This window comes from Podarcis melisellensis (genome assembly GCF_964234715.1).
Source record: "Podarcis melisellensis genome assembly, chromosome: 5".
NCBI classification, from domain to species: domain Eukaryota; kingdom Metazoa; phylum Chordata; class Lepidosauria; order Squamata; family Lacertidae; genus Podarcis; species Podarcis melisellensis.
Window position 1 is genome coordinate 69,632,915 of NC_138537.1, and position 27,725 is coordinate 69,660,639.

The 27,725-nt window shown below is 44.7% G+C and overlaps 1 protein-coding gene across 2 annotated transcripts in view; it reads left to right on the forward strand.

Annotated features, from left to right (window-relative positions):
• Nucleotides 1–20,521, forward strand: part of SLC29A3 (solute carrier family 29 member 3) — a gene marked incomplete at its 5' end in the record, with an annotated part of 34,160 nt that extends 13,639 nt beyond the window's left edge. For both annotated transcript variants that reach the window (XM_081913159.1, XM_081913158.1), the window contains 4 exons: nt 4,727–4,809; nt 15,443–15,669; nt 17,224–17,386; nt 19,200–20,521. In XM_081913159.1, the coding sequence (XP_081769285.1) occupies nt 4,727–4,809; nt 15,443–15,669; nt 17,224–17,386; nt 19,200–19,875 (1,149 nt within the window). In that variant the 3' untranslated portion in view covers nt 19,876–20,521. The remainder of the gene's footprint in view (nt 1–4,726; nt 4,810–15,442; nt 15,670–17,223; nt 17,387–19,199) is intronic.
• Nucleotides 20,522–27,725: the final 7,204 nt, after the last annotated feature.

Genomic DNA, 27,725 nt, shown 5'->3' on the forward strand with positions numbered 1-27,725 from the left:
CTTTTCTTTATGCAGAATTTGGGTTATGCCATGAACTTCTATTTTGTACTAGGGATGGGCTCCTTTCTCACCTGCACGTCATTTGAGTCTTTGCGTTTGTTTATGCTTTCTTGAGTGGAATGCACTAAGAACATTTAACGTCAAGCATTTTTTTCTGGTCTGGAAGCCTGCCCTTTCAGTAACTCCCTGTACCAGAGCCCATAGCTTTGTTCTCTGCTCTGCTTTGCATGATTTGCCTCGAAGTGGATGAATGATCAAGCCAAAGGAGTCTGCTCTTCCTAAAGAACAATGGAAAATGGAGGCTTTAAATATTTCTCGGCACTTACACTTTGAAGAATGGTTGTAGCTGAATTGCCATTGCACAGGAATTTTAATAACACCGGTGTTATTGCCAGATATGCGCAAGCAAAATGAAACGCCAGCAAAAGGGGCCTAATGTGCATATATGTCCAACATGCCAAGTTGATTGCACAGCAAGAAGCCTTGGCAGCCTGCTGGGGAGGCCTGACCTATTATTTGAGAAAGCACTGGCTTGCACTAATGGCCTAGTAAAGTCACAGAAGATTTTGTTGTTGCCTTTTAATGTATTGACATAGCAGCCCAGATTTGGTGCCACGGATAACCCGTTTCCAGGAGTCCAAGACTAGAGCCTGATCTTAATGGCTCACCAGCCATTCCACTCTCACATATGGGATGATAGAGTTGGAGAGGGCCTTGTAGATATCTGGTTCAATCATCTGCTGGGTGCAGGAAATACAGAGCTAGAACATGCCCAAGAGATGACTGTCGGGCCTCTGCCAGAAGGCCTGCAGTGAGGAAGAGCCCAGCACCTCTCTAGGTAATTGGTTCCCTTGCCCAACTCCTCTTACTCTCAAGAGGTTTTTCCTAATCTACCCTACTTGATCAGGTTAAGTCTAGTTCTATCCTCTGAGGTACCTAGTGGACAAGGCTTTCCCCTCTGTTTGGCAATCCTTTGGGGATTTTAAGAGGGCTATCACATCCCCCTCCCCCTTAGTCTTCTCTTGTCCCAGCTAAATATACCTGGGTCACATCTATGCCATATATTTAAAGCATTCTTCTACCATGTCCATGGAGAATACTGGGGTCTGTAGTTTGTTACTAGTACAGGGAATTGTAGCTCTGTGAGGTCAGTACCCATAACAAACTACACTTCCCAGGTGTATGATGTGGAAGTGACTTCAGTTCCTTGCTTTTCCATGTCTCTAACCATCCTCTGAACCGCTCAGCCCTGAAACGTGTGGCAAAAGAATAATTGAAAAGATCTCTGAGTAGGCATGGAGTAACCTCAGCACTACAGAAAGTGCAGAGAGCTGCGCATTGCTAGGAAGAAGGGCTTCCAGATCGAAAAACCGTGATGCTTCTGGAGAGGCTGGAGCCCTGGCATCTCTGCCTCCTCTTCTAAAAATTAAGCACCAGTTGGAACCAGGCCCTGCAAAGCAGAGCAATCTCCTGCAGTCTGCTGTTTAATTATAGTTCCTTCCATCTGGTGGTTTCTCAGGGTGCAGCACAGTCAGTAATTTCTCCTAATAACAAATGACTGTGGGGAACTGGTGCGAATGCCGCAGTTCTACAAAGAGGAAGAAATCAAGGCACAGGGAGATTAAAGGTTTGATCAGGAAACAAGGTGGGAACATCCAACCTAACCTGGTGTCAGACAACCCCTGAGCTTTAGACCACATCACCATTGGCCTTTTGCGGAGAGTGTCATGACTTGGGTGTTGGAGTGCTATATGGCATCCTTGCATAGTGTTTCCTTAACTTCCTTCAGCCTGTACAGTAAGCTAAATTGGTCACCATGGGTGATGGAGTCGGTTCTTTTTAGCCTCCCTTCTTTTCACTGCCAGTGGTTGCACACTTCAGGTGCTTAACAGGTGCGTCTTAGGCTAATGCTGGATACACCTTGGAATCAGGTGATGCAAAGGTGATGCTGGCAGGTTCACATAGCAAGCTGGATGTATAGCATGGTGCATCTGATAGGAGCGGGGTCTCATAGGAAGATGCTGTTTTGCTAAATCGGGTCAGTGGCCCATCAGTATTGCCTGCACTGTCTGCTAGTGGCTTTTTAGGGTTTCCGATAGGGGACGTTTCCAGCCCTGGAGTTACTGTGTTTTGAACCTGGGGCCATCTGCATTCAGTGCATGTGTCCTTTTCACTGAGCCATGAACCTTCTCCTGCACAAGGGCCTGCTTTATCTAAGCCTGCCTTGTGATCAGGGCTGTGTGTCTTTCCCGATTCCATGCCAGAACAGAAATATATAGAACATGGTGTGCAGAAATCACCCGTCTGGGAGTTTTGGCTATATCTTAAGCTCTTTTGTTTTCAAGGTTGCAAAGATAAGCTAGGAAATATGTGGGTGGTGCCCGTATAAAACATTGGAAGCCTTGGAGAATAAGATTCCCACTTTTTAATATATATACACAAATATTCCTTTTCACCACAAGGTCTGCACAGAAGAACGGAGATCTCAGTTAGGGAGGTTCATAGCATGGAAGCAGACAGACTTTTGGTTACTCTGATCCCAGGTCATTCAGTGCTCTAGAGACCCAGACCTGCTGTTTGAATTCTGCCTGGAAACAAACTGGCAGCCAGAGAGCAGGGTCTCAAGACACAGTAAGCCAAACTGTGACTTAAACCAGGACCACATGAGTGGGTGGTCTCCTGGAGAGAAGCTCACAGACATTTTGCTCCTCCCCGGCCTTTTCTACTCCCATGCCAAGTCAAGCTAAGCCAAGGTGTGACTTAACGTGCTGCCTGAACCCAGACTCATGGTTTAGCTCTTTCCTTGCTAACCACAATCTGTAGCCAATAAGAAACCTTGGCATGCATAGCTCTGCCACTTTGACTATAATCACTTCCTAAAAACCGCTAACGAAACAAAATAAAATAGGGATGTTCCATCATTCAAAATCTGGCCGACAGAACTGTGAATCTGGGCAACTGATGGGCGCGGTTGCCCTTTCACAGCTATTGAAATTTCCAGCAGACCAGCTTGCTTTGGGAGTCAGCTTCTGTCCGGGCGTTCGGTGTTGGGGTGTGATGAGTGAGCAGCAAAGCGGGGGGAGAGTTCGTTGGCCCCGCACAGACTCGTTGAAAGCAGGTCTCGGCTATCTGAAGATGAGCTCACAACTGCAAGCTATTCTTGGCTCCAACCTGCTGGCTGCTGCTAATTTCATGCCCCGTGATCCAGGTAACGCTCTAGTGCCTTGCTCCGTCACCCAGGGCTTGAACTGCTTTTTTAGCCCAGCAGGAACCCAGCTGCTTCTGCTGCCGAGTTTAAGCTGAATAAAAAGCCACTTTGCAAAAGCATCTTGGCAGCACGGGGCAGACTTTTTGCTAACACCACTGGGCAATTTTTTCCCCCTTTAGAAAAAAGACAAATACGTATATATTTAAGTATCCAGTATTTTTGCCTGAAATTATTGCATTGTGCTGGAGAAGCTGTGGCTAATACTGGGCCATTCTCTCTCCACCCACCATCTCATTATGAACCTCAGTTTTCATTGATTTAGAGCGCTGGTCACTGAAGGATTATTGGGCTGATACAGGAGATCAAAGAAAATACATCTTGAAAATGCAATTGAGATCAATGCACCCAGCTTGTCTGGAATTTTCCAGAGCCTATTCTGTGCACACAAGCTCACATCGAGGTGATGAGCTCTCGTCGGGATTCTCTGTTCTCTTGTATGCGGGGAGAGAAGAGAAGTTTGGGAGAATTAAGCAGCAGTAAAATAGAAGACCGTCTTGATTTGTAGGGCAGCTGAATCACTTCCTATAAATAAGTCCACACAAGTTACTAGCCTATAAAAGTGTTTGCCAACCTGCCTGTATCCACACATGCCCACATTAGTAATTTGTGGGACACTGGAAGACTGAAAAAGTGAGGAGAGGTAACTTTTTCCCAGGCTGTAAAAGCTTCCTTGCCTGGTCACTTCCAAATGAGTAGACAGGGTAGTCTTTGTAAACAGCAATTTAGCATGCCACAAATTACTAACAGAGGCACAAGTGTGGATGCAGGGCAGGCAGGCAAGATACTATGGGATTTCTGTAGGCATTTGCCCACATGGTTTAAAACCTACCTTCCTAAGCACTAAAACTTTGTGTCTTCTGAATGAACACAGAGATTCCAAGTAATGTTGACTCCTGTCCCCAGTGCCTCATTTCACTTCTTGTTCTCCCGTGAAATCTCTTGCATAAAAATGCCACATTTGCCCTCACCTGGGACAGCCATTTCTTATCGCAGGCAAAAGGCTTCATCTTAAATTACAGGCCTTCTGTGGCAGAGAATTTTGCCCCCATGTGGAGATTCACATTATGTATCTTGACTGCTGGCACGATTCATAGAAGAAAAAGGAGGAGGAGCCCTTCCCCCCCCCCTTGTGTTTTTAACCTTCCTTAATGAGAACTAAGAAAAAGGTCACAATGGGATTCACACTGTGGAGTGGCCAGTAATACAGCAAGGGGTGTCTTTGAGGTTGCCAATAGCAGACATGCTCCTTGGCTAAACAAATTGAGTGGTGTGGGGTTAATCACTTTGCAAAGTCTGCAGCCCTGCAAGCTTCAGGACGCTTCAAAGCCGTGACCTTGAGCTGCTGTGCCTGCGACTTGTGACAGGGAGACTCGGGGACAAGCCACGTCATGTCTTTTTGTTCTTTCTGAGGCATAGTTTTTGCAACCATCTTTGACACACTTTTCCTCCCTTCCTTAGGACTTCTTTGAAAGCTACATTTCCATGGCTTCCACTGTGCCTTCTGTGCTGTGCTTGATTGGGAACTTCCTGCTAGTCAACAAGTAAGTGCAACTGCATTAGTCATAACCATTTTCTCCCCTCTGTGCAATCCTGGCCACACCACCTCCCCCCCCCCCACCCCCAAGGCTGCAGCATTAGCACAGCAGTGGGCTAAAAAACGCTTGATGGGCAAATCGGTTTAGGCAGAAAACCCTGAGAAGCAGAGAAGCTTCTCAGAGTGGTCACATCTTGTAATTTAGTCCCAAGACGATAGCAGGCAGTATCCGAAATTGTTCAGGCGATGCCAGTTGCAGGAGGCTAGCAGACTTCCAAGTCTGCCACTTCATCCTGAACAGATGTGCCTTTAGCCTAATGTAGGAAGAGAATGAGAGCCAGGGTATTGGCTTTCAAGGGGAAGGGAAGATAAACCTTTAGCAGCTTGAGATTGTATTCAGTGGGCAGATCAGCATCCAAGCAATGAGCTCGTACAGCTGACCATTGCCACGTATTACACTTTAACTACATAGGTAAAGGGAGCCCTGACCATTAGGTCCAGTTGTGACCGACTGGACGGAGCGGTACCTATTTATCTACTTGCACTTGACGTGCTTTCAAACTGCTAGGTTGGCAGGAGCAGGGACCAAGCAACGGGAGCTCACCCCGTCGCAGGGAATTCGAACCGCCAACCTTCTGATCGGCAAGTCCTAGGCTCTGTGGTTTAACCCACAGCGCCACCTGCATCCCTTCGTTTAACTACATAAGGTAAAGGTACCCCTGCCTGTACGGGCCAGTCTTGCCAGACTCTAGGGTTGTGTGCTCATCTCACTTAAGAGGCCGGGAGCCAGCGCTAAATCAGGATATTGCAGACAGCCAAACTATCCCAGGATGAGGCAATCGCAGTACAGCAGGCATGTTCAACACCCATTTTGGGGACCCTAAAAAAAGCTCAACAACTTCAATCCTAAGAAAAGGTTAAAAACCTTGGTTGGCCCCTTGGTCGGCCCTCACGGCCCTTCGCTTCATCACATCTGGCCCTCTTTGAAAAATGTTTGGACACCACTGCAGTACAGTCTATTCAGCATCTGTTCACAGGTAGAAGAGAGCTAGAGCGACAGACACACACAGAGACAGACAGACAGACAGAGGTTTGCACATAAATTTTCAAGGCTTTTGCCCTTCTATTCAAACTTAAAACCTCAAATTCTCACATAGCCTAGAAGCTTGCATCTCGCTCATTGCATTCCCTCGAGGGACCACTTCCTGTGATCCCTTTTTTCTACATCAGGCCTATCTCTCTTGTATGCAGACTTTCTTGTGTCTAGTAAACAGAGGCCAGGGTTTGGTCTGGCACAGAGGGATATTCCTCTTTCATATCCACCACCCCCTGCCAAGAGAACTGGAGAAACAACACTGTGTAGTTCTCCCCACCTCCTGGGTCAAAATCTTTGCACTAGGACTCCAGTGCTGGAGCTCCTCAGCAGGAGCTGTAGTTTCTGTGCCTGTGATGTTCTAGGGATGCTGATGCTTTTTCATCTTCCTTATTCTTTGCGCACTTCAGCAATGAAACTGTGGAAAGCCACCTGAAAATCCCAGGGGTGGCCACACAATGCACCTGCTGTACATCAGACTTGTTCTCCAGAATCTTCCAGTGGAGAAAGCCCCCGTTTGCCTAAATGGAGCTCTCTGAATGTTAATGCCCAAATGTTCTGCATTGCTACTGCTGTTTTATTGCAGAATACAATGCAACGGTGGCAACGGTGGTTGTTTTCCAAATTATGCCTTGGAAGTGGAAAGAAGCAGAAGGCAAAAAAGGAAGGGGACCCAGAGATAGGAACGCCTGCTCCTCCTCCTCTTCTTAAATATTCTCCAGGTTGGAAAACCATTTCGCAAAAGCCATTATGTGCTTAATGCATTACATTTTAAATGTAGCATTCATTTATCTTTGGCACATTGTTGATTCTGCTGAGTGGCACATCCATAATCAATAAGTGTTTTATTATGCTAAGTTTTCAGCGTCATAAATACACATGAGGCTGGCTTGCATTTATGGAAACTCCTGAGCAAATCGGTTCCCTGTAGTTCAGTTGCCTCCAGAGAGTAACTTATGACTACTCTGTGCTCCACCCTTGTTAAGAGCATCTGCTCTCGTGGCTAAAATATGATGATGCTTTTGAAATGGATTTCCTTTTTTTTTTTATAAAAATTTTTATTAAGATTTTTTACAGATACATATTTAACAAACAGAATAGGTTTCATAACATCCTTTCATTCTATTGCGGACTCCCTCACGTCTCCCGCTTCCACTTTCATCGTTAAAAACGAATTTTTCCAAGCAAATTATCATCTTGTTTATGCTCTTAAGTACAATATTTAGGTTAAACTCAAATAAAAAATTATAATTTAATGGTAGACAGTTATTTCTGCTCTGGCTTCCTTGTTAGGCTTCAACCAAATTACAGTACTTTTGTAAATAAATCTTAAATTTCTTCCAGTCTTCTTCAACCCTCTCCTCTCCCAGGTCGCGGATTCTGCCAGTCATCTCAGCCAGTTGCATATAGTCCATCAGCTGCATCTGCCATTCTTCCAGTGTTGGTAGATCTTGGGTTTTCCAGCTCTTAGCAATAAGTATCCTTGCCGCCGTTGTAGCGTACATAAAAAATGTTCTGTCCTTCTTTAACACGTTCTGGCCGACCATGCCCAGAAGGAAGGCCTCTGGTTTCTTGGTGAAGGTATACTTAAATACCTTTTTTAACTCATTGTATATCATTTCCCAAAAGGCCTTCACTTTAGGGCAGGTCCACCAGAGGTGAAAGAATGTTCCTTCATTTTCCTTACATTTCCAACATTTGTTATCAGACGAATGGTATATTTTAGCCAATTTCACTGGGGTCATGTACCATCTATATATCATTTTCATTACATTTTCCTTCAGAGCATTACATGCTGTGAAGTTCAGCCCGGTGGTCCATAACCTTTCCCAGTCCTCAAACATAATGTTGTGCCCAATATCCTGGGCCCACTTTATCATAGCCGATTTAACCAATTCGTCTTGTGTGTTCCATTTCAGCAGCAAGTTATACATTTTTGAAAGTACCTTGGTCTTAGGTTCTAGCAGTTCTGTCTCCAGTTTCGATTTCTCCACCTGGAATCCTAACTTTTTATCAATCTTAAACACTTCCTTAAGCTGAGCATAGTGTAACCAGTCTCGCACTTTATCTTTCATTTTCTCTAAACTCTGCAGTTTCCAATTGTCTCCATCCCTTTCTAGTATTTCCCAATATTTTGGCCAATTGGCCTCCATATTGGGTCTTTTTCGGGCCTTGGCCTCCAAAGGTGACAGCCACCTCGGTGTTTTGTTTTCTAATAAGTCTTTGTATCTTGTCCAGACATTAAATATTGCTTTTCTGACAATATGGTTCTTAAAGACCTTGTTGATCTTAACCTTGTCGTACCATAAATATGCATGCCATCCAAATGCATTGTTAAAACCTTCCAAATCCAGCACATCCGTGTCCTCCAGAAGTAGCCAGTCTTTTAGCCAGCAGAAAGCTGCGGCTTCATAATACAACTTTAAGTCTGGCAGGGCAAAGCCCCCTCTTTCTTTTGCGTCCGTTAATATCTTAAACTTAATTCTGGGCTTTTTGCCCTGCCAGACAAATTTGGAGATATCTTTCTGCCACTTCCGGAAGCACTCCGTTTTATCTACAATCTGCAATGTCTGAAACAAAAATAACATTTTTGGCAATACATTCATCTTAATAGCAGCTATTCGACCTAACAATGAAAGTTTCAATTTTGACCAGCTATCCAAGTCTCTCTTAATTTCAGACCAACATTTTTCATAATTATCTTTAAACAGACTCAAATTCTTTGCTGTTATGTTTACCCCTAGGTATTTAACTTTCTTAACCACAGTTAACTCTGTCTCTCTCTGAAACCGTTCCGACTCAATATCTGTCAAGTTTTTTCCCAACACCTTGGTTTTTTGCTTGTTTAGTTTAAATCCCGCCACCCGACCAAAATCTTGGATTAGTTGTAGTACTCTTTTCGTACTAGATTCTGGCTCCTGTAATGTCAGAACTAAGTCATCTGCAAACGCTTTAAGTTTGTATTGTTTCGCTCCGACCTGTATCCCTTCCACCAACCTGTCCCCTCTAATCGTGTTCAAGAGCACCTCCAGGACCGAGATAAATAATAACGGGGAAATCGGACAGCCTTGTCGTGTTCCTTTTTCAATTTTAAACTCTTCTGTAACCACATTGTTAACTATCAGTTTAGCCTTTTGTTCTGAATATATTGCATCAATCCCATTCTCAAACCCCCGGCCCACTCCCATTTCTTTTAAATTCCCTTTCATAAACTTCCAGGATATGTTATCAAAGGCCTTCTCCGCGTCTATAAAAATTAAAACAGCTTTAGTATTTATGTCTGTTTGTAAAAGCTCCAATATATCTATAATGTTCCTTGTATTGGCAGACATATGTCTACCTGGGAGAAAGCCTGCCTGGTCTTTATGGATTACTTTGTTTAAAACCCTCTTGAATCTACTTGCCAAAACGTCTGCAAATATTTTGTAATCCACATTTAAAAGGGAGATGGGACGGTAGTTCTTAAGCTGTGTCTTTTCAGTTTCCGATTTTGGTATCAATGTGATGAAAGCTTCTTTCCACGATTCTGGCGCCTTCTTCCCCTCTAAAATTTCATTGCTGACCTCCATCAGTGGTTGTATCAAATAGTCTTTCAATGTCTTATAGTACTTGGAGGTCAGCCCATCTGGTCCTGGTGATTTGCCCTGTTTCATGTTTTGGATGGCCTGCTCAATCTCTTGTCGTGTTATTTTGCCATTCAGAATTGATCTATTTTCTTCTGACAACTTTGCCAGTCCATTTGTCTTTAAAAATTGTTTAATCACTGCTTCATCTTGTGGCCCTTGAGTGTATAATTTTTTGAAATATCTCTGGAAACACTTTCTAATCTCTCCGGGGTTCTGGATACATCTTCCTTCAATCTCTAAGTTTGTCACTGTGTTTAACTTTTGTCTCCTCTTCAACTGCCAAGCTAGCAGTTTTCCACATTTATTAGCCGACTCAAAAGTTTTTTGTTTCATTAGTTTGATTTTCCATTCTATTTCCTGATTTATCAGTTTACAATATTGTGCTTGGTAAAGTTTGATTTCTCTCAGAATCGGCTGGGACTTCGGATTAAGTCTTAACTTCTTCTCCAACTCCTTGATTTTTTCCAAAATTTTATCTTTCCTTTCGTTTTGTTTCCTTTTCTTTACTGTGTTCTGTTGTATCAGGAACCCCCTCATCACGGCCTTACTTGCGTCCCAGATAGTTCTTTTTTCCACTGTGGTGTTCATATTGATCTCAAAATAATCCTTTAGGGCTTTTTGGGCCTTCTTAGTAATCTCCTGATCTCTAAACAGGCCATCATTCATCTTCCATCTGAAGGAACCGGTTGGAATCAATGTCATGTCCATTCTCAGTGCGTTATGGTCGGAGCATGTCTTTGGGCAGATTTCCACCTTTCTGATCTTAGGTGCCAGACCTCTAGTTATCCATATCTGGTCGATTCTTGTCCAAGTCAGTTGGGCTTCAGAGAAAAATGTTCCTTCCCTTCCCAAGGGGTTTCTCACTCTCCAAATGTCAATCCAGTCCATATTGTCTGTCATTTCAAAAAAGGTCTTTGGTAGTCTCCCATCTTTAGAAATTTTTTGGCTCTGTGACTTATCCATGTTGGTTGATACAACTCCATTCATATCTCCCATCATAATGATGTTGTTGTAGTCCAGATAGTCCAGCATAGTCTCATGCAACTTCTTATAGAATTCCGATTTTCCTTCATTTGGAGCATAAATTCCTAATATCAGTATTTTTTCCCCTTGATGTTGTATTTCTATCGCCAAAATTCTTCCATGCTCATCTTTAAACAGAAATTTAGGTGAAAGGCTCTCTTTTGCATAAATTACCACACCTCTCTTTTTAACTGTATCCGAAGATATAAATTCCTGACCAAGTCTTTTATTTGTTAACACTTTTCTGTGGAGCCTAGTCACATGTGTTTCCTGTAAGCAAATAATGTCCAAATGTTCCTTTTTTAAAATGTGAAAGATTTTTCTCCTTTTTCCTGGAATGTTACAGCCATTTATGTTCCAGCTCAAAAGTTGCAGAGACATCCTGAATATATCTGGTTATTCTTGCTGTGGGGGTACCTTATTCTCAGATTTTTGGGGGTCCGAGGGTGCAGGAACCCCCGGAGGTTCAGGCCCTGGGGGTAATCCAAGTCCCTTATGGAGATCTTCTCCGTGTGCCACCAAAAACTTGTCTCTATCCTCCGGCGTTCTAATTTTGATCTTCCTCCCTCTGAAAGTAAACGATAAACCTTGTGGAAACTCCCACCTGAAGATGATTGAGTTGCTCCTTAGCAATTTTACTAATTCCGAGTAGTCTGCTCGAAGATCCAACAGCTGTTTAGGAATATCCTTATAAATTTCAATTCTTTTGTCCAAAATATCCAGTGACTTTCCGTAGTGCAGGCCTAGAATCTTGTCCCTTTCCTCCTTTGATCTCAATATTATCAAACAGTCTCTGGGCTTCTCCTTCTTTATAAGTCTTCCAAGCCTAAAAGCAGATAATATTTTAAAGTCTTTTTCTTCTAAGTTCCAAAACTTGGAAAATTCTTTGGTAAGGAACTCAGTTAAGTTACCTTCTTCCACTTCTGGAATTGAGCGTATCCTTAAATTGGCCTCCCTGTTCCGAAGTTCTGTCATGGAAAAGTAGATCTGGTGTTCTCCTACTTGTTTGCTGAGTGGTCTTACTTCTTTTTCAAGCTGTCCCAATCTTTGGCTAGTGTCTTCCGCCAGTTTCCGATTTTCACCTACAGCCTCCTTCAATTCTCCAATAGATTGAACATTCTGTGCAACTTGTCCAGTTAGTCTATTTAAACTTTCTGTGTTTAAGTCAATTTTAGCTGATTGCTGGTCAGCCTTTCTGTCCAGAGCCTCCAATTTTTCAAAAATTTTCTCCAAAATAGTGCCACTTGCTCCTGAGGCCATATCTTCCAGTTGTAATTCCTCAGTTTCTCCCTCCCCTGATTGTAGCAGGGAGGCCGCTTCTGCCTCAGGAGGCAAAGTAGTAGGCAAAGCAGGCACAGATGATCTACGCTGTGAGACTGTAGGTAAAGTTAACGTTGTTTGTCTGGTTCTTCCCCTTTTTCTTGTTCCACTCATTCCAAAGTTATCTAAAAACCAAGGTCAAACTGAATTGTTCCCATGAGAAAGTAAGAGCCCAGATGGTAACACTCAAACAGGAGGCCGGGAAAGAGAAAGTAAAACAAAGTCACTGCTGTAAATCCAAAAATCTTCTAGGTGGAGCTTAGAATGTCTTTGGGGAGGAAGTCCAATCCAATTAAAATTAGTAAGTCTGAATTGATCTCCAAAGATCTTCACAAAGATAAATTTTAGCAGAGTTAAAACTTAAAGCCAAACATTGTTTCCAAAAGTGCTTAGACCACAAGTGTTTCAAAGTAACAAATTCAAACTCAGTATGTTCCAAAGTTCAGATTCAAAGTATCCAAAGCCTGCAGGCTGACTGCTCAGTTGCTCAGGCAGCTCCAGTACCTGGGTTTCTTACTTTTATTTGTAATCCAATAGATCAACAGAAGACAGGTACCCTTGTCTCAATGAAGGTCCAAAAATCAGCCACTTAAAGTCTTTAAATCAGCCAGAAACAACAGTTTAAATAGATGCCAGATCAGTCAATGCAAAACGTTACTCTTTGTCTCCACTCCTCCTGCTCTTTACTTTCAAGTTCAGTGTCAGCGGAAGACGGACTTCCTGTTTTTCGTCACTCCGCTTTCAGCCAAATTCACAATTTTTAGAGGCTTTAGAAGTATATTGTCCAAATTACTCACGGGTTGTTGTTTTCCAAAGTTAGCAGTTTCAAGAAGAAAGGTCAGCGCTCACCGGCAACAGCGACGCGGCTTCGCTCCGTTGATCTCGCAACGACCCACAGCGCCGCTACCCCCTCCGCGGTCCGGAGCCCCTTACGGGGTCCCTTCTTCGTTTTAGGGGCTGCTTTTGGCGCCCGCCGGGTCTCAGGACCACAGGCTTCTGCTGCCTGTGGTTTTTCTGGATGGGTCCCCGCTTCGCCGTAGCGGGCGACCCGTTTCAACGGAGCTACCCTCTCCCGTTCAGGAGCTGGCAGCCATTGCCGTTCGCGCCGCCTCCGGAAGTGAGAATATGATGATGCTTTTGAAATGGATTTCCTGACTGTGTGGGTGAAGGTGACATTTTTGGGGGGTGGGAGAAGAGAGCGAGGAAGGAACTAACATGTTCAGTGTGCAAAAAGTGGTGCTTCTGTTTACCCAATCCATTCTGCTTCCTTATTGTGTCTTTCTGGAACTGTTGCATGCAAACAGGTTGCATTTCTCAGGGAGTCCCTGAGCCAGGCAGACAACATCTCTAACTTGTGCAGTGACGTGGCATGAAGCGTATCCCATCTGGAGCCTCTTAAAAGGAGGATGTATATCACAAGACAATGTTTGAACTGCAGTTTCTTATCCCAAAAATAGAATGCCCATTCGCTGCTAGAATCTTGGTCATTTTCTGCCTTTTTTTTCCTCCTTCCCTGCCCTCTCTACTGAAAAGGAGCCAGTCAACTCTTCAGTGTCTATAATAAGTAACCTCCCTGTTCAGGCAGCTAATTATCTTGTAGTGATAAGCATGCGATTGCTATTCCCCAAGCTGCAGTATTCCCCAGGCAGGCTTCATTCCTGTTATTGCTGCCTGTTGCTGTTGTGATTTCTGGGCATTTCCAACTTAGCAGGGTTTATGGAGACAGTAGATCAAGAAAAGACTGATGGGAGAAAAGTAGAATCTGTACATTTTATATAAATGGGGGGGGGGGGAATGCTTATTGTTCCAAGCCCTTCCTCACCCACCCATTTTTGCCTTAAGTTCTTTGTAAGTGGTTCAGCCATCTCTGCAACAATAGTTGAGAGCAGCAGCACATACTCTGGTTCATCTCTCTAGTTACCTGGCTTCCTTTAAGTCATTGGAGAACTCCCCAGGGCTCTCGTATCAGCAGCCTCTTCCTTAAGAACAGGAGGCATAACTAGGCGGCTCGTGGACAGTGCTTGTAGCAAGGCATTGTGGGAGGCATGGAAGAAATGCCATGTTTCCCCCCTTTTGCAACTAAACGCCGATTAAAGCGAGTATCAGATTTGGAGTCAGCCAGAGAGAAGCACAGGCAACTCTTTTCAACTCGACAAAGCAGCGTGGAAAATAAGGAAGTTTCCATTTGTCGTGAGACAGAATGTTGAATTTCCTGCACAAAAAGACTGCATTCAGGCGCTGTAATAATAAGATGCTCCATAATTAAGGTAAATGCATAAAAGCCAAAGTCTATCCCAGAAACAAAGCTACTGGTCCGTTTCACCCTGCAGCCCTGCTTGAGAGGCTCTGCCTATTTTTTTAAAAAAATACTTTACACCTGGGTAGCTCAGTTGGTTAGAGTGTGGTGCTGATAACGCCAGGGTTGCAGGTTCAATCCCTGTATGGGACAGCTGCAAGCTCCTGCATTGCAGGGGGTTAGACTAGATGATCCATGGGGTCCCTTCCAACTCTACAATTCTATAAAGAATTCTATGAAGAATCTCAATTCTATGAAGAATCCTCTTCAGATTCACATGGGGGGAAATGCAAACTGTGATAGTCAACAGGTGGAGTGAAGCACACATTGTCTTTTTAAGGGTGAAGCTGAAGAATACACTTTGAAATGTGAAATGCAATCATGTGCATTGTCTAGGTATGCTCCTTGTGGAATTGTGCTTGGCTGAAGCCCCCCAATGAGTGTGCATTTACTAGCAAACCTGGGCTTTTCTCTCTCTGTCTATAAAATGGCCCTTTTAAGGAGAGGGCCCCAGCACCGGAGTTCTTGCTGCATACCTGGATGGTGTGGCAGTGGGGCTGGGTGAGGTTGGGGCTGTGTGGGTACACAAAGGAGCCAGTCCTGTGCTTCTGCTGTCACTGCCCCCATTCCACCAGCAGCAGCAACACTGATGTAGGAAGGGTAGCGTCATGCCTGCTGCTTCTCTTGGCTTGGGTGCAAAGGCGAGTCACCTCTTGTGGCACTTTCAGCTGGAAAAGAGCTAGAAGGCTTAGTGTTAAATGCAGGGCCCATTTGTTTATAGCAGATAGATGTGGGGGGGACAGATTAGCTGTCTTATTCGGGTATGCACTTGGCCTTGTTTTGATTTTGGATGTAGGAAAGATCTCAAAAGCCCCGTTTTCCCTTAGTGAACCTCCTCAACGTGCCCTTTCATTGTAACATCTCAATGCTAACTGGCATATTTGCCTCTTAATGTAGGTTTCTGCACAAATTGATGCGTTTAGGCTGAGCACTTGGCTCTTAGCGGAGACGCCGCATTGCACATCCAGCTGTGAGAAGCCAGAACAGGGCTCCTTGGTTCCTGCCTCTGCCACTGGCATTCTCTCTTGAATTGTGCAACGTGCCTCCCCTTCCCTCTGCCTTTCCCCACCTCCTCATTGCCTGGGACGTCTCCTGTGCCTTGTGTGTCCTTCCGTTTGGTGCTGCTGAGCAACACCCAGTCAGGAGGACAGAAGGAAAAGAGCAGGGGGCTCTTCTTGCACAGAAGCCACATGCTATAACCCCGCTTGCCTTTCTCTTCCAGGGTCTCCGTCAGCATGCGCATTCTCTCCTCCTTGGTCACCATGCTGGCTGCCTTGGTGGTGATCACCGTGCTGGTGAAAGTGGACACCTCCGCCTGGACTTCGGGTTTCTTTGTCATCACCATCGTCTGCGTGGTTGTCTCCAGCAGCGCTGCCACCATCTTCAGCAGCAGCGTCTTCGGCCTGACGGGAAGCTTTCCCATGCGGAATTCCCAAGCGCTGATTTCAGGTTAAGTCTCCTCCCTGTGATGCGCCCGGCTGGAAGCTGTAGCGCATGAGACAGGGCTTCTCCAATTGCTTTTAATTTTCTTCGTGGGCAGGATGCATGTGCTATCTTTTAGGCTTGAGGTTTTGGCAGCGCCTAGTCCCATGACGATGCATTCACTCTGAACGAAGTTAACAGAAGATGACTTTTTGAAAATAAAGAACCGCACAGTGTTGTCGGACGGAAGTTCCGAAGGAAGCTCAGCAGATTAAGCAAGCTGACTCTCCGGTTTATGTGGATTTTCCCCCTCCGCCCACTTTCCTTGGTTCTTATTTCTTCCTCAGAGGTCCAGCCTTGCAGTATTTCGGTTTGGGAAAACGGAGTTAACTTTTTGTACGAAAAGAAAACATCTGCATTCAGCTCTGTGTTTGTTTATATCTCAAGGAAAAAAATATGAAACTTTGCATTGTCTCATTTCATATTCAGCATTAACATTCATTTCCATAACTGATGAGTTCCAAGTTTGCAGCTATGAATGATGAGGCCCCTCGAGGTTTAGCAGACGTTGATAACACTGGAAATGTGCTTTGAGAAAGACGAGGTGGGAAGAGAGATGCTAAAATCAATACAGAGGTTTCAGGTTTTCTTTTTTTTTCTAGGCCGTAGCGAAGAATGTTATTGGGGGGGTTGACCCACTGTGCAGACTTTCACCAGACCTCCTGTTGGAAACCTCCCAGTATTTTCAGAGTACTGGAGCATATCTTTATTTTTAGTGCAGATCAAGAAAGCCACACTCTGCCTGCATAAAAGAAACAATTTGGCAACAAAACCAGGAGGCCAAAAGGCTTTACCCACCAGACCACAGAAACGCTATTTCGCAGAATTGCAAGGCGGGGTGGAATTGTGCCCGTACATTTTTCATCCAGTCTCAGTCAAAACAATTTAAGCTTAGCCCTTCTAGAAACTGGGGTGGTTTTTAAGCATGCCAGATGAGAGTCTCTTGGTGACATTTCCCTGTTGGTTTACTTGCTTTTTTGTGTGTGGAAAAAAAAATTAATTGAATCCATCTTTACATAAATGGGTGTTTTTTTGTGGGGGAGGGAATCTGACGATTCTTGCAAGAGTGTCATTGCTCAAATGCAGAAATCCTTCAACACTTGTGTGTCTCTCTGTGTGGTTTTGGTGCGAAACAAAAGCTAACCCTTCCCAAACCTCACAATGGGATGTTACCATTGTGAATCCAAGACATGCATGTGAGAAGAGGGTCTTGGGATGAAGAAAAAAAACCCCACAAGTTAACAAAAGCAAGGACACAAGTGGCCAAAGGTAAATCGGTTGTGAGCAGAACAAACCAAAATCGCAGGATCTCTGGCTAGATAACACTGCAGAGCAAATGCAGTTGAACTGCGAACTTCCCTAATTACTGCTTTTGTCGCTTTCCCCAGTTCCAGCTTGTCTGATTCAGAGCCACTCCCTACTGCAAGTGTCTGGCTCTGGCAGACCCAGGATAGGCCAGGGCTTATTTCACAGTTCGTTGACTTTTGTTCTCCTTCCTCGCCCTCTTTCCTCGCCATGTAGGTCAGGCCATGGGAGGAACAGTGAGCGCCGTGGCATTGGTGGTGGATCTGGCAGCGGCACCTGATGTTACAGACAGTGCTTTGGCCTACTTCCTGACAGCAGACCTCTTCGTTATTCTGTGTATTGGGATGTACTTGATCCTTCCCAAGCTGGAGTATTCCAGGTAAATCCCCTTGGACCACCAGGTTGCCACGCAGCGTGTACCTTAATGGCCGAGTTCCAAAACAGCTTCCTCTCGATGCTTCCTGCCTTTTTGTGGAGGTCCCCTTCTGCCCAAAGTGGAAAATGTGCTGACTCTTTTTCCCTGTTTGCTCTCTCCAGCTGAACTTCCTGATTTGATTAAAAAGAAAACCAAACAGGAACTGTGGGATTTACCACTGTGCATACAGATACACACACACACACACACACACACACACACACACACACACGGTTGCTTGAGAAGCTATGAACCACTTAGATAGTGCTGGTGACTGTGGCTTCTAACCCTAACGCCCCAGGGCCAGCAAGCTGTATCAGCCTTGTGGCAAAGCTGCTTCTGAATCTAACATTCACACTGTTGCTACGAGACTTCTTGAAATCACTATGGTTCGTAGCTCTCGCTTAAGTGACGCAGGCCAGTCCCAGTGTGTTTTCTAGCTGTAGGTTGAAAATAACAAGCTTGTGAGCCATTGCCTGCTAATTTCCTGGTACCAATTAAGGCCGCTGTTGCCTTAGAGGTTGCTCCTATGATGCAGGATACTTGGTGAGGAGCTTTATGTGGATTCTTATCTGACCTCTGCAGAATTGCTCCTGTGTATATCGCCTCCCTGCCTCTGCTATTATCAAGGACTGGGCAGAGGAGGAATGGTGGAGACCGCCTCCCCAGCCTGACTCTTCCAGAGAAGAGGAAGAGGGGTTTGAGGGAGGTCACAGCTCAGGCAGATGAGGGGGAAAGTTGGGAAATAATGGGAGAGGGGGAAGAGATAGAGGAAACACCGGGGGGATGACAGATGACAGACACACTGTCTTTAGAAAGCATTCCAGACTCCCCTCTCCCAGAACCCGGTGAGCCTTGAATGTAGGAGAGCAAAGCTTAAAGGTAGAGGGCACTTGTCAGCACCCGTAGGGATGACAAATGAGAAAGTGGGAGAGATGGGTGGGGTCAGGGTGGAGATTCACTCGGGACAACTCCATTATCCAAGAGGCTGGGTTCCAAAGCCTCTCTGTGAATACTGAATAAAAAGCGAGTGGTAAGAATCATTTCCTTGTCTTTGTATGTTCCTGGGCAACCAGCCACATGGGAGTTGCTGGCAGCCGCCTGACAGCTAGGGAGGTAGTGCTGTTGCCACCCAGAGACTCACTGTCAGCTGATGTTGTAGCGGCTAAGAGGAGAAGTTGTCATATCTCTGGTCTTGCTTGGCAGGCCACTATCTCTTGAATCCTCACCGTAGATTTGCAAGGTAGGGATAGGAATGCAGATGTGCCTTTAAAGCAGGGGCAGCCAAAGTTGTGCTCTCCAGATGTTGCTCTGCTGTGGGTCCCATCATCCCTTACCGTTGACCATGCTGGCAGGGGGCTGATGTAGAAGAGATGGTCTGTGGCTGTCTAGATATCCCATACATCCAGCCCTCCTGTCTCAGCACTCCATGCTGCTCCATAACAGGGATCATTGGAATAGGATCCACCAGCCTCCTCCTCCCTTGTCGCGTCTGCTCAGACACTCCTGACTCATTCATACACTACAGGTCCTTGAATAAATGACTTGCAACACAAGCCCAGTATTAGTCTTCTCTGACTAGCAGTGGCAAGCCAGAGATTTGTTGTGCCACCTGAGATCCTTCAGCTGCTTCCAAAGGATCAAACCATATACAAACCGTGGCTTCTGGCACTGTTGTCATCTTTGATGATTATCTCCTTTCCCTTTCAGTCCCTAGTTTTGCCATCTTTTTGGACTTCCTGGCGCTAGCCTTTTTTCTGTGCCTCTTTTATTTCAGGTACTATATGGAAAGGCGACAGGGCAGCATGCAGCCACCATGTGTCTTGCCTAGTGACTATTTGGAGGATGGTGATACAGCCACAGGCAACACCAGCCTGCTTCCCCCAGACAGAAACCAGAGAGGAAGAATCCCTCCCTTGGGGTCCATCCTAAAGGAGATGGGCGTGCTGGGCTTCTGCGTCTTCTACGTCTACTTCATCTCTATCATCATCTTCCCTGCAATCTCATCCAGCATAGAGTCTGTCGACAAGGTCCCAGGGAGCTTGTGGACGGACAAGTACTTCACGCCCCTCACTAGTTTCCTTCTGTACAATTTTGCCGACTGGTGCGGACGGCAGATCACTGTCTGGATCCAGGCCCCTGGACCAAAGAGCAAGTTGCTGCCGGCTCTGGTTCTGCTGAGAACTTTCTTTGTGCCAGTCTTCATGCTGTGCAACTTCCAACCTCGGAAACACATCACAAAGGTCTTCTTCACCCAGGATGCCTATCCCGTGGTCTTCACGGTGTTGCTCGGATTCAGCAATGGCTACCTGAATACATTAGCCATGATGTATGGCCCCAAAGTCACGCCAAAAGAGCTGTCAGAGGCAGCCGGAGTATTGATGATGATGTTCTTGCAGTTGGGGCTGGCTTTGGGGTCCGTCTTCTCAGTTCTTGCTGTCCACCTCATGTAGAAGGAAGCAAGGGGAAGATTCAAGTCCATCCCCTGAGCTTTGGGGTGCAGTTGTACCTTGGTTTTCAAACAACTTTGTTCTCGAACGTGTTGGCTCCCGAACGCCACAAACCCAAAAGTGAGTGTTCCAGTTTTCAAATGATTTTGGGAAGCTGAATGTCCGATGGGGCTTTTGCGGCTTCCAATTGGCTGCAGAAGCTTCCTGCAGCCAATGAGAAGCCGCGCTTTGGTTTTCGAACATTTTGGAAGTCAAACGGACTTCCTGAACGGATTCTGTTCGACTTCCAATGTACAACTGTACTAGGATTTTATTTATTTTTATTTTTCAATCATGTTCAGAAAGCAACCATTTCCTTGTTTTTCTGGACGTGATCCAATCTCTTGACTGTAGCAGCAGGGAAGTTGCTTAGAAGCATATCACAAAATACAGGGGCCAAATTCACACACTTGCGATGCATCGCTGAGACTTTCCCCATTTCCTGTGTCATGTTTAACAGTGTGTTTGTTCGTAATGTTTTTTGTACTTGTACATATTTTGCCTTACAGGATCAATGGGAAAAGGAACCACTTACATTTTGCCAAGGATACTGGGAAATTAAATGCTGGACCCTTGACTTTTTTATTGCAGGAAATCTACAAATTGTTAATGATGATGATAATAATAATAATAATAATAATAATAATAATAATAATAATAGCAATTGTTATGGGAAAAACTCTCCAAAGGACCAGTTAACTTGCTTCATATTTCTTGAGAGGCATCTTATGCAAACCCTCTTGGGGCGGGGCAGGATTTGATTTTTGAGTAGGTTCTGTTGTATTCATGCTATGGGAGCAGGTAGCAAATATACATACCAGGTGGAAAGAATTCTCAGCAGCTGTTTTTAATAAGGGGAAATCATGGAATGATGCCAGGTGAAAAGAGGGTGTCATTAAGCAACATTCAACATGTGCTTCTAGCCAAGTCCCTAGAGTGAAGGGCAAATGCCAAGGAACCTTGATTATCCAAAAACCGAGAGTGTAAGGACTCCTCATCCTGGGACCAGAACTTTAAAAAGCACAGGAGAGCCAAAATGAGGGTAAGAATTGCTCATGTCACCCAGTCTACTTGTAGAGGTGTGGTTATTAATTGCCTGGGGCCTTAGAGCCATTATGCACTCTTAATCCCAGCTTCTCAAAATGCACCCAAACCATGGCTGCTATTGAAATCCCCGTTTAAGCAGGGAAATCAAGCTTAAAATCCATGGGTTAAGGCCATCAGCAGCTAACAGCCACGATGGTTATGTTCTAGCTGCATTGCTGAAGGCAGTAGGCTTCTGAACAACAGTTGTTGGAAGCTGCGAGAAGGGAGAGTGCTGCCCTTGTGCTTGGCTCCTGTTTGTGGGCGTGCCATAGGTTTTTCTGTTTGTCCACAGTGAGAACAGGGTACTAGACTAGATGGGCTGTTGGCCTGATCCAGCAAGCTCTTACATTCTAAGCACTGGCAAAAGCTTTGAAGTAAACGTATGCAGAATTAGTCCAGGACGCCATTGTTCCTTGCGTCATGAGGCTGGGGGATGACATTGCATCATTGAGCTTTGTTTGTTGAGGGCAGAACCAGCCGTTTTAATGGAAATGGAAGAGGCTTATTTTGCAAAGTAAATGCAAGGGCAGGAAACTGGTAGGGGAGAGGTGTTTCACAGTTCTACCCACCCAGACTGGTTGGCTTATGGAAAATAATAATAATAATCCTTTGTTACCCAGACTGGTTGGCTTTTGTAAAAAAAAAAAATTAAAAATCCTGGTGACCTACAGGTGTTTAGGACGACAACTCCTAAGGTCCCCACCTAGCAAAACCCACTGCCATGTTTAACCCATTTTCCCCACGTGAAAGGTTTTGAAACTGGAAGAAAGCTCGAAAGGGAACAGGCGAATGGCCTCTGTAGGCATTTGTAGAGGAAGTATTTAGCAAGCAGGAGATTGTTGCAACCTCTTTCCCACTCTCCAATTCTTCCTTTGCATTATCTCGGCAAACGCTGGCTCGCAGAAATGTGTTCATGGCATATGGTTAATAAGGAGGAAACATGAGAAAAGCCTAACTAGAGTTTCCAAGTAAATGCTTTCAACAAGAAAAGGCATCCTAGCACTTGCATTGCACCTTTTCCTTTGAGATGCAGGTTGCCAGGTTTATTGTTCCAAACAAAATTTGACAGAGGGATGGCATGGCAGCTGGCAAAAGTGACGTGCCGCTACAGCCCATGCTTTTTATTTCAACTGGTGAAGAAGCAAGGTCTTGGCTGTGTCCATTATTATCTGACAGCATGCCTTTACTTTGACTTGAGAGAGCAATCCTATACCCTCTTACCTGGGAGTAAGTCCCATTGAACTCTTGAGTAATTCTGTAGGATCTCTCAGTGACTGATAGGTTAATCCTGCTCCATGTAAACCAGGGATGGGGAGGGAACCTGTAGCCCTCCAGATGTCATTGGACTCCAAATACCATCAGCCACAGCTAGCATGTCCAGTGGTGAGGGATGATGGGAGTTCTAGTCCAACATCAGGAGGTTTTCCCATCTTTGATCTATACCAGCTTTCCTCAAACTTGGCCCTCCAGATGTTTTGAGACTACAGTTCCCATCATCCCTGACCACTGGTCCTGCTAGCTAGGGATCATGGGAGTTGTAGGCCAGAAACATCTGGAGGGCCGAGGTTGAGGAAGCCTGATCTACACCTTTTGGAACTGAATTCAGTGCTAACTTTTACTTGTATAAAGTAGTAATGCAAATGGTTATTAAGTTTTCTTCAAAGCACACAACAGGGTGCCAGTGGTTAAATACCACAATAATGTTCCCATGCTGGTGAACGTTGTTTCTTTAGCTAAAAGGACTGGATGCTTTTGAAGAGTAAGGCTTCTGAAATTTGTGGAAATGTTGTGGGGGGGGAATAGAACAGATGTGGCTCGATGTCTTGAAGTTTATCTTAATCACAGTCATCATTGGTTGGTTTAGCTTCAAGCTGTGGTCCTCTAGAATGCACAGGCCTGCTGCGAGTAAGCTCTGCTGAAAATATCTGGATTTACTTTTGAGTAGATATGTATAGGATTGAGCTGTGAGAGGGAGAAAGCAAAACTACATTTTCCAATATGTATAAGCCAAAAAGGAAGACTAGAAGAAGATGTCGCACAATTCAGCAGGCTTCAAAATTGTGTCTAATATCTCAACATCATGAAGTATGTACTCACTTGAACTCGGGCAATGTGCCGTTGTAGAGGGTTATTTTTTCAGGCAAAGATGTAACTCGTAAGCACCCAATGAAAGCGTTAAGCAGGGAAAATACTGGCTTTGGGTTTCACTGTCTTGCACCTCTTCACATCTCAGAATTTCTTGCATGCATGACATTTACATGCCCCCCGCAACCCTGTGTGTGTGTATGTGTGTGTACTGGTCCTTGTGAAGAATCCAAACACATCTGTTTCATTGCACGTGCAATGGGGGTGGAGCGAATATGTGTCTGCTCACCAGATGTTGTGGCGCCTGCAAGCGATTTCCATATAGGGAGCTGGGAAGCAAATAAAGGACTGAGGAGGGTGCCAGGCATAACTTTTAAATGTTAGGACATTGTTTAATGAACTCAGCATCCTCTTTCTATGTGTAGTTAAAGCACTGTGAGTCCCCACCCCACCCCCAAGACCCTCCCCTGTGCAAGGTCCATAGAATTACTTTCAGCTTGCACAAGAACAACAGGGTGTCAGTCACACCGGAGAGATTCCCAGGGGGTGTGATACCAAGGTTTGTACAACTAACTGAACCACTGGCACAGCTTAAGATGTGGCAGATTTGTCAAATGCTAGGTCTGTCTGGGGGATGAAATAGAGAAAGACTTAAAAGCGCAGCTCTCTGTAGCTCCGTTATTTAACACTTGACAGAATGCTAATTGGAAAATAATCTGACCTCGTCGCTGAAGAGCATATCGCACATCATGTGTGGGAATGTGGGCTTGATGGCATCTGTTACGAGCAGGAAAGTTGTTCTTCTTGTTGTTTTAAGAGATCTGATAGCTGTGCTTTAAAACAAAAAAATCCAAAAAAACGCACCCTCCTGCTGGTTTTTATTACTGGATCTAAGAAAGAACAGAGCTAGTAGATAGTAAACTGACATGATTGACAGCAGTAACTGAGGATGGAGCACCCTAAGTGTGCATTGGGTGTTTAGCTTGGGATCACTAGTAATGCACGCAAAGTATAGCTTTATAGGTAATTTAGAAATAAACATGAAACCAGATGTGAGCAGAAAATTTACTAGGCATGTGATGGAGGGGCTGCAGCTTTTATGGTTTGTGATATGCCATTGTGTAAACTCTGGAAATCGTAAGTGAATACTTGTTCCATTAGGAAATCCTTGGGTCTTTGCTGCATGGATTTATGACACAGGCTGACTGGCTTTGATTAGTCTCACACTTCCCGTTCGCTTTTCCACTTGGAAAATAGCACAGATAAAAGGTTCGGAGGCATCCTTACATTCATCCGTTTTGGAATGAGCTGTGTGTTTGTGTGTGTGGAGAAATATATAAACAAGACCAAAGCTGTGTTTTCTCCATTAGCTTCTCTATGCCCTTCCCAGCTCCCCCAAATTTCTGGTGTGGCTACAGTAGAATGCTAGACCATCCATTCATTCCTGGAGAGCATAGCTCAGATCTAATTGGACCATTGAAAGTGGCACCTTGGCAGATTCAGCCAGTGCTGAGGAACTTATGAGCACTTCCACACTGTCACTGTTTTCAGGTGGGGTTCGGTAACATACCAGCAAGCTGAGGTTGCAATATTTGTTGTTGATTGGGAGGTCTTGCCTACAGACCCGCTTCCCTTTGCGGTAGGAAAAATGACAGGAAAAAGCAATGGAAAGTTTGGGATATGACATGATGTTGTGTAACCTCCCTGCAAACAAACTAGGGTGAATGCACATTAAATAGCCACTGTCAGTCTGATCTCCCTGTAAACAGATGGGGATGAATGCTCAGTGAATCACCCGATCCCTGCAGCAGTGGCATAAGGTAGCAGATACTCTCTCTAGTACTTACTCTTAACATCAACCGTCAGTAAGGATGTTACTCTTAACATCAACAAAGCAAATATTTACAAAGGTTCACAAGTCACAAGCCCAAAAGCCTTTTATTCTTCTTAGTAGTCCACCAGTCCATGTGTAACTCTGCTAGTTATTTGTGGTCTGAAAGAGGCAAAAAAGCCACCAACCTTAACTGTTTGGAGACAGTTTTGTTTATCACTGGCTGTCAAGTATGTGACTGTCTGCAAACCTGCTTAATGTTCTTCTTGAGCCCGCAGCAGTGGCCAAAACCTCCTGCCTCTACAACTTGTTGCATTGAGACCTGTGTATGAGGACAGTGCCAGCAACAAGCATTTGTGGTTGCCCAGTCTCCTTGAAAATAGAGCTGCTTTGACTCTCCTTCTTGACTGCACTACTTTCAGGAAATTAAAACACTAGAAATATTTCCTTTCCAGATGGTGAAGACTAGATAAATGGTTGGTTGACCTACAGTTCTGTTTGACTGCATGCAAAGTAACCATCATTTAAGCTGTTGGCTTACCCTGGAAATGTGTTGACCGTGTATCGTTTTCTCTCCTGGATTTAACAAACTGGTCCTGTGAGTTTGCCACAGAAGGCAGCTATGTCCAACGCTGACGGCATTGGCATCTGCACACCACAGAGCCTTCTCTCAACCCTGGAAACATTTTGCAATGTTTAATTGGAACAGATAGCCCAATACATGTCTCTGTGTGTTTGAAAGTGTTTGGTGGGTTTTTAGCTCCTGCTCCCAATCCCTGGCAGGTGATGGGCACTCCCGTCCCAACACAGGCCAAATCCACTAGCTTTTCCTCTTGCACTTCCTGTCTTGAAATACCCAGGTTTTCCTTAACACTATATGCTTGTAAATCATGTCTTTTGGGTTCTACTGCAAGCCACTCTCTGTGAACTAGTCAAGCCTAAATGAACAGCATTTTTTCGAAACACAACCTTGTCATTTTAGTAGTACTAATAAAAGAGAATTATTATTTTTTTAAGTGCTGGTGTATTCTGGTGTCTGGTCTGCATTAAACTTAGATGGTGAGAATACTGTAGGTGGCATCGCTCAAGGGGAATCCCCAGGGGCAGCCCAAGTGATGAGGTTGAGCCATCCTCCCTGCAGCATACCAGGCCAGGGCAGCAGTGAGATTAGTTTGCTGTGCAGCCCTGATCTGGCACTCCTACTGATGTACCTAGGAAGCCCAACCCTTGCCTCCAATCTGCTGCTACACTAGCAAGGTCATCTGTGTCAATACAAGTGTTGGGAGGGCAACTCCACCCCACCACAAGGGCCATTTCTGTATCCCACTGCCTGCAGTCTCTACTAAGAACAGGACCTTTTCTGTAGTAGAGACTTAACCATGAAACTCCTTTTTAAAGAAGGTCCATTGGCCTCATTCTGTCAAGAGGCTTTGCCCAGGGGCGCTGAACCCGTGGCTTTCTAGATGTTGAGGTTCCCAACACAGCAGCGACCTTCTGGATTGCTTTTGAGCACTTCCAGCCTGTCACTGTTTCCGGGTCACAAATTCAGTTTTTGCAACTATACGTGAAAGAAAGAGGTCTTTTACAGCAAGCCTGATTCCCCAAAAGGTCAGATAGTTCATCTCCCCTTAGATGAAGTAGATGAAGGTCTTACAGTAATAAGGTACTTTCGTAGAAAGTGCTTGTAGCAAGGCATTGAGTTTGCTTTCCAAACTAACCTTAGCAGCTGGTCTAATCTCACTCATAGAGAACTGCTCTTAATATGAAATTGAGAGGTAGACTTGAGTGTTTAGTGGACTTTTTGGGGTAGAAGCTTACCTTGTAATTAGAGAATTGGAGGTTGATGGCGGTGTCCACAGAAATATTCTTCTGCATACAAAATGCAAGTGGCAGATAATGGAAAGAGAAACAAAGCAAGTTAAGTCAACCTGGTGCAAAAACAGACAAGGCTCCTGCATCTTTTTGCAGAGATGAGGAAGTCATCTTGGCACAGCTTTTCCCATCTCTACAGGTCAAAGCAGCAGCTGCCAAAACTCTTCTGCCTCTCTGTTGAAGGTATCAGAGCTCTGCCATCCTTTCCCAACTGAACATCTTAGAAAAAGTGTTGCGTAAGAGTGAAAAGGTCTTAAGGCTAAATGTCTGAGACGGGGTGGCTGGGTGGAGAAGTTAACACTTGCATCTGAGACTGCACAGGCTGTTAGAGGAAATGAATTACTGAGTGGCAATGTACACAAACATTTGATTTGCTTGAAATATGTACTTATTTCTAGCCTTCAGAAGAGCAAGGTAAAAAGTTCAAGATGGCTTCAAGCCTGCTAACCTTTTTAAAGAAAACATTCAAGTCTCATTCCTTCCTGCACTGAGATGTGAGAGAAAATTAAATATTCTGATTTTATTTTCGCATCAGTCTTTCAGACCACATCCGTGATGCTAGAATCCTGAAACTGCAGCATAAATTTCCTTGTCAGTGCTCCCTGTCCCCTCCTTTTCATGCTGCTTAATGATGCAGCATCTAACTCACATTATTCTGTTTAAGAATAGTGACTTTGAACTAAACTTTACCTACTATTGATATCGCTCACACGAAGCTGGTTTTTAGTGAGACTGACGGGCTTGTATCCCCTTCCAAGGTCTATTTGCAGTTTCAAGGTGGAAGGAAGACTATTGGTGGCCACTTTCAAACCAGTAGATAATAGCTAGTGACCCTGACCTCAAAATCATAACATTTCAAAGCACTTTGGATATCTTAGAATGTCATAGAATCATAAAGTTAGAAAGGACCACAAGGGTCATTGAGCCCAGCCTCCTGCAA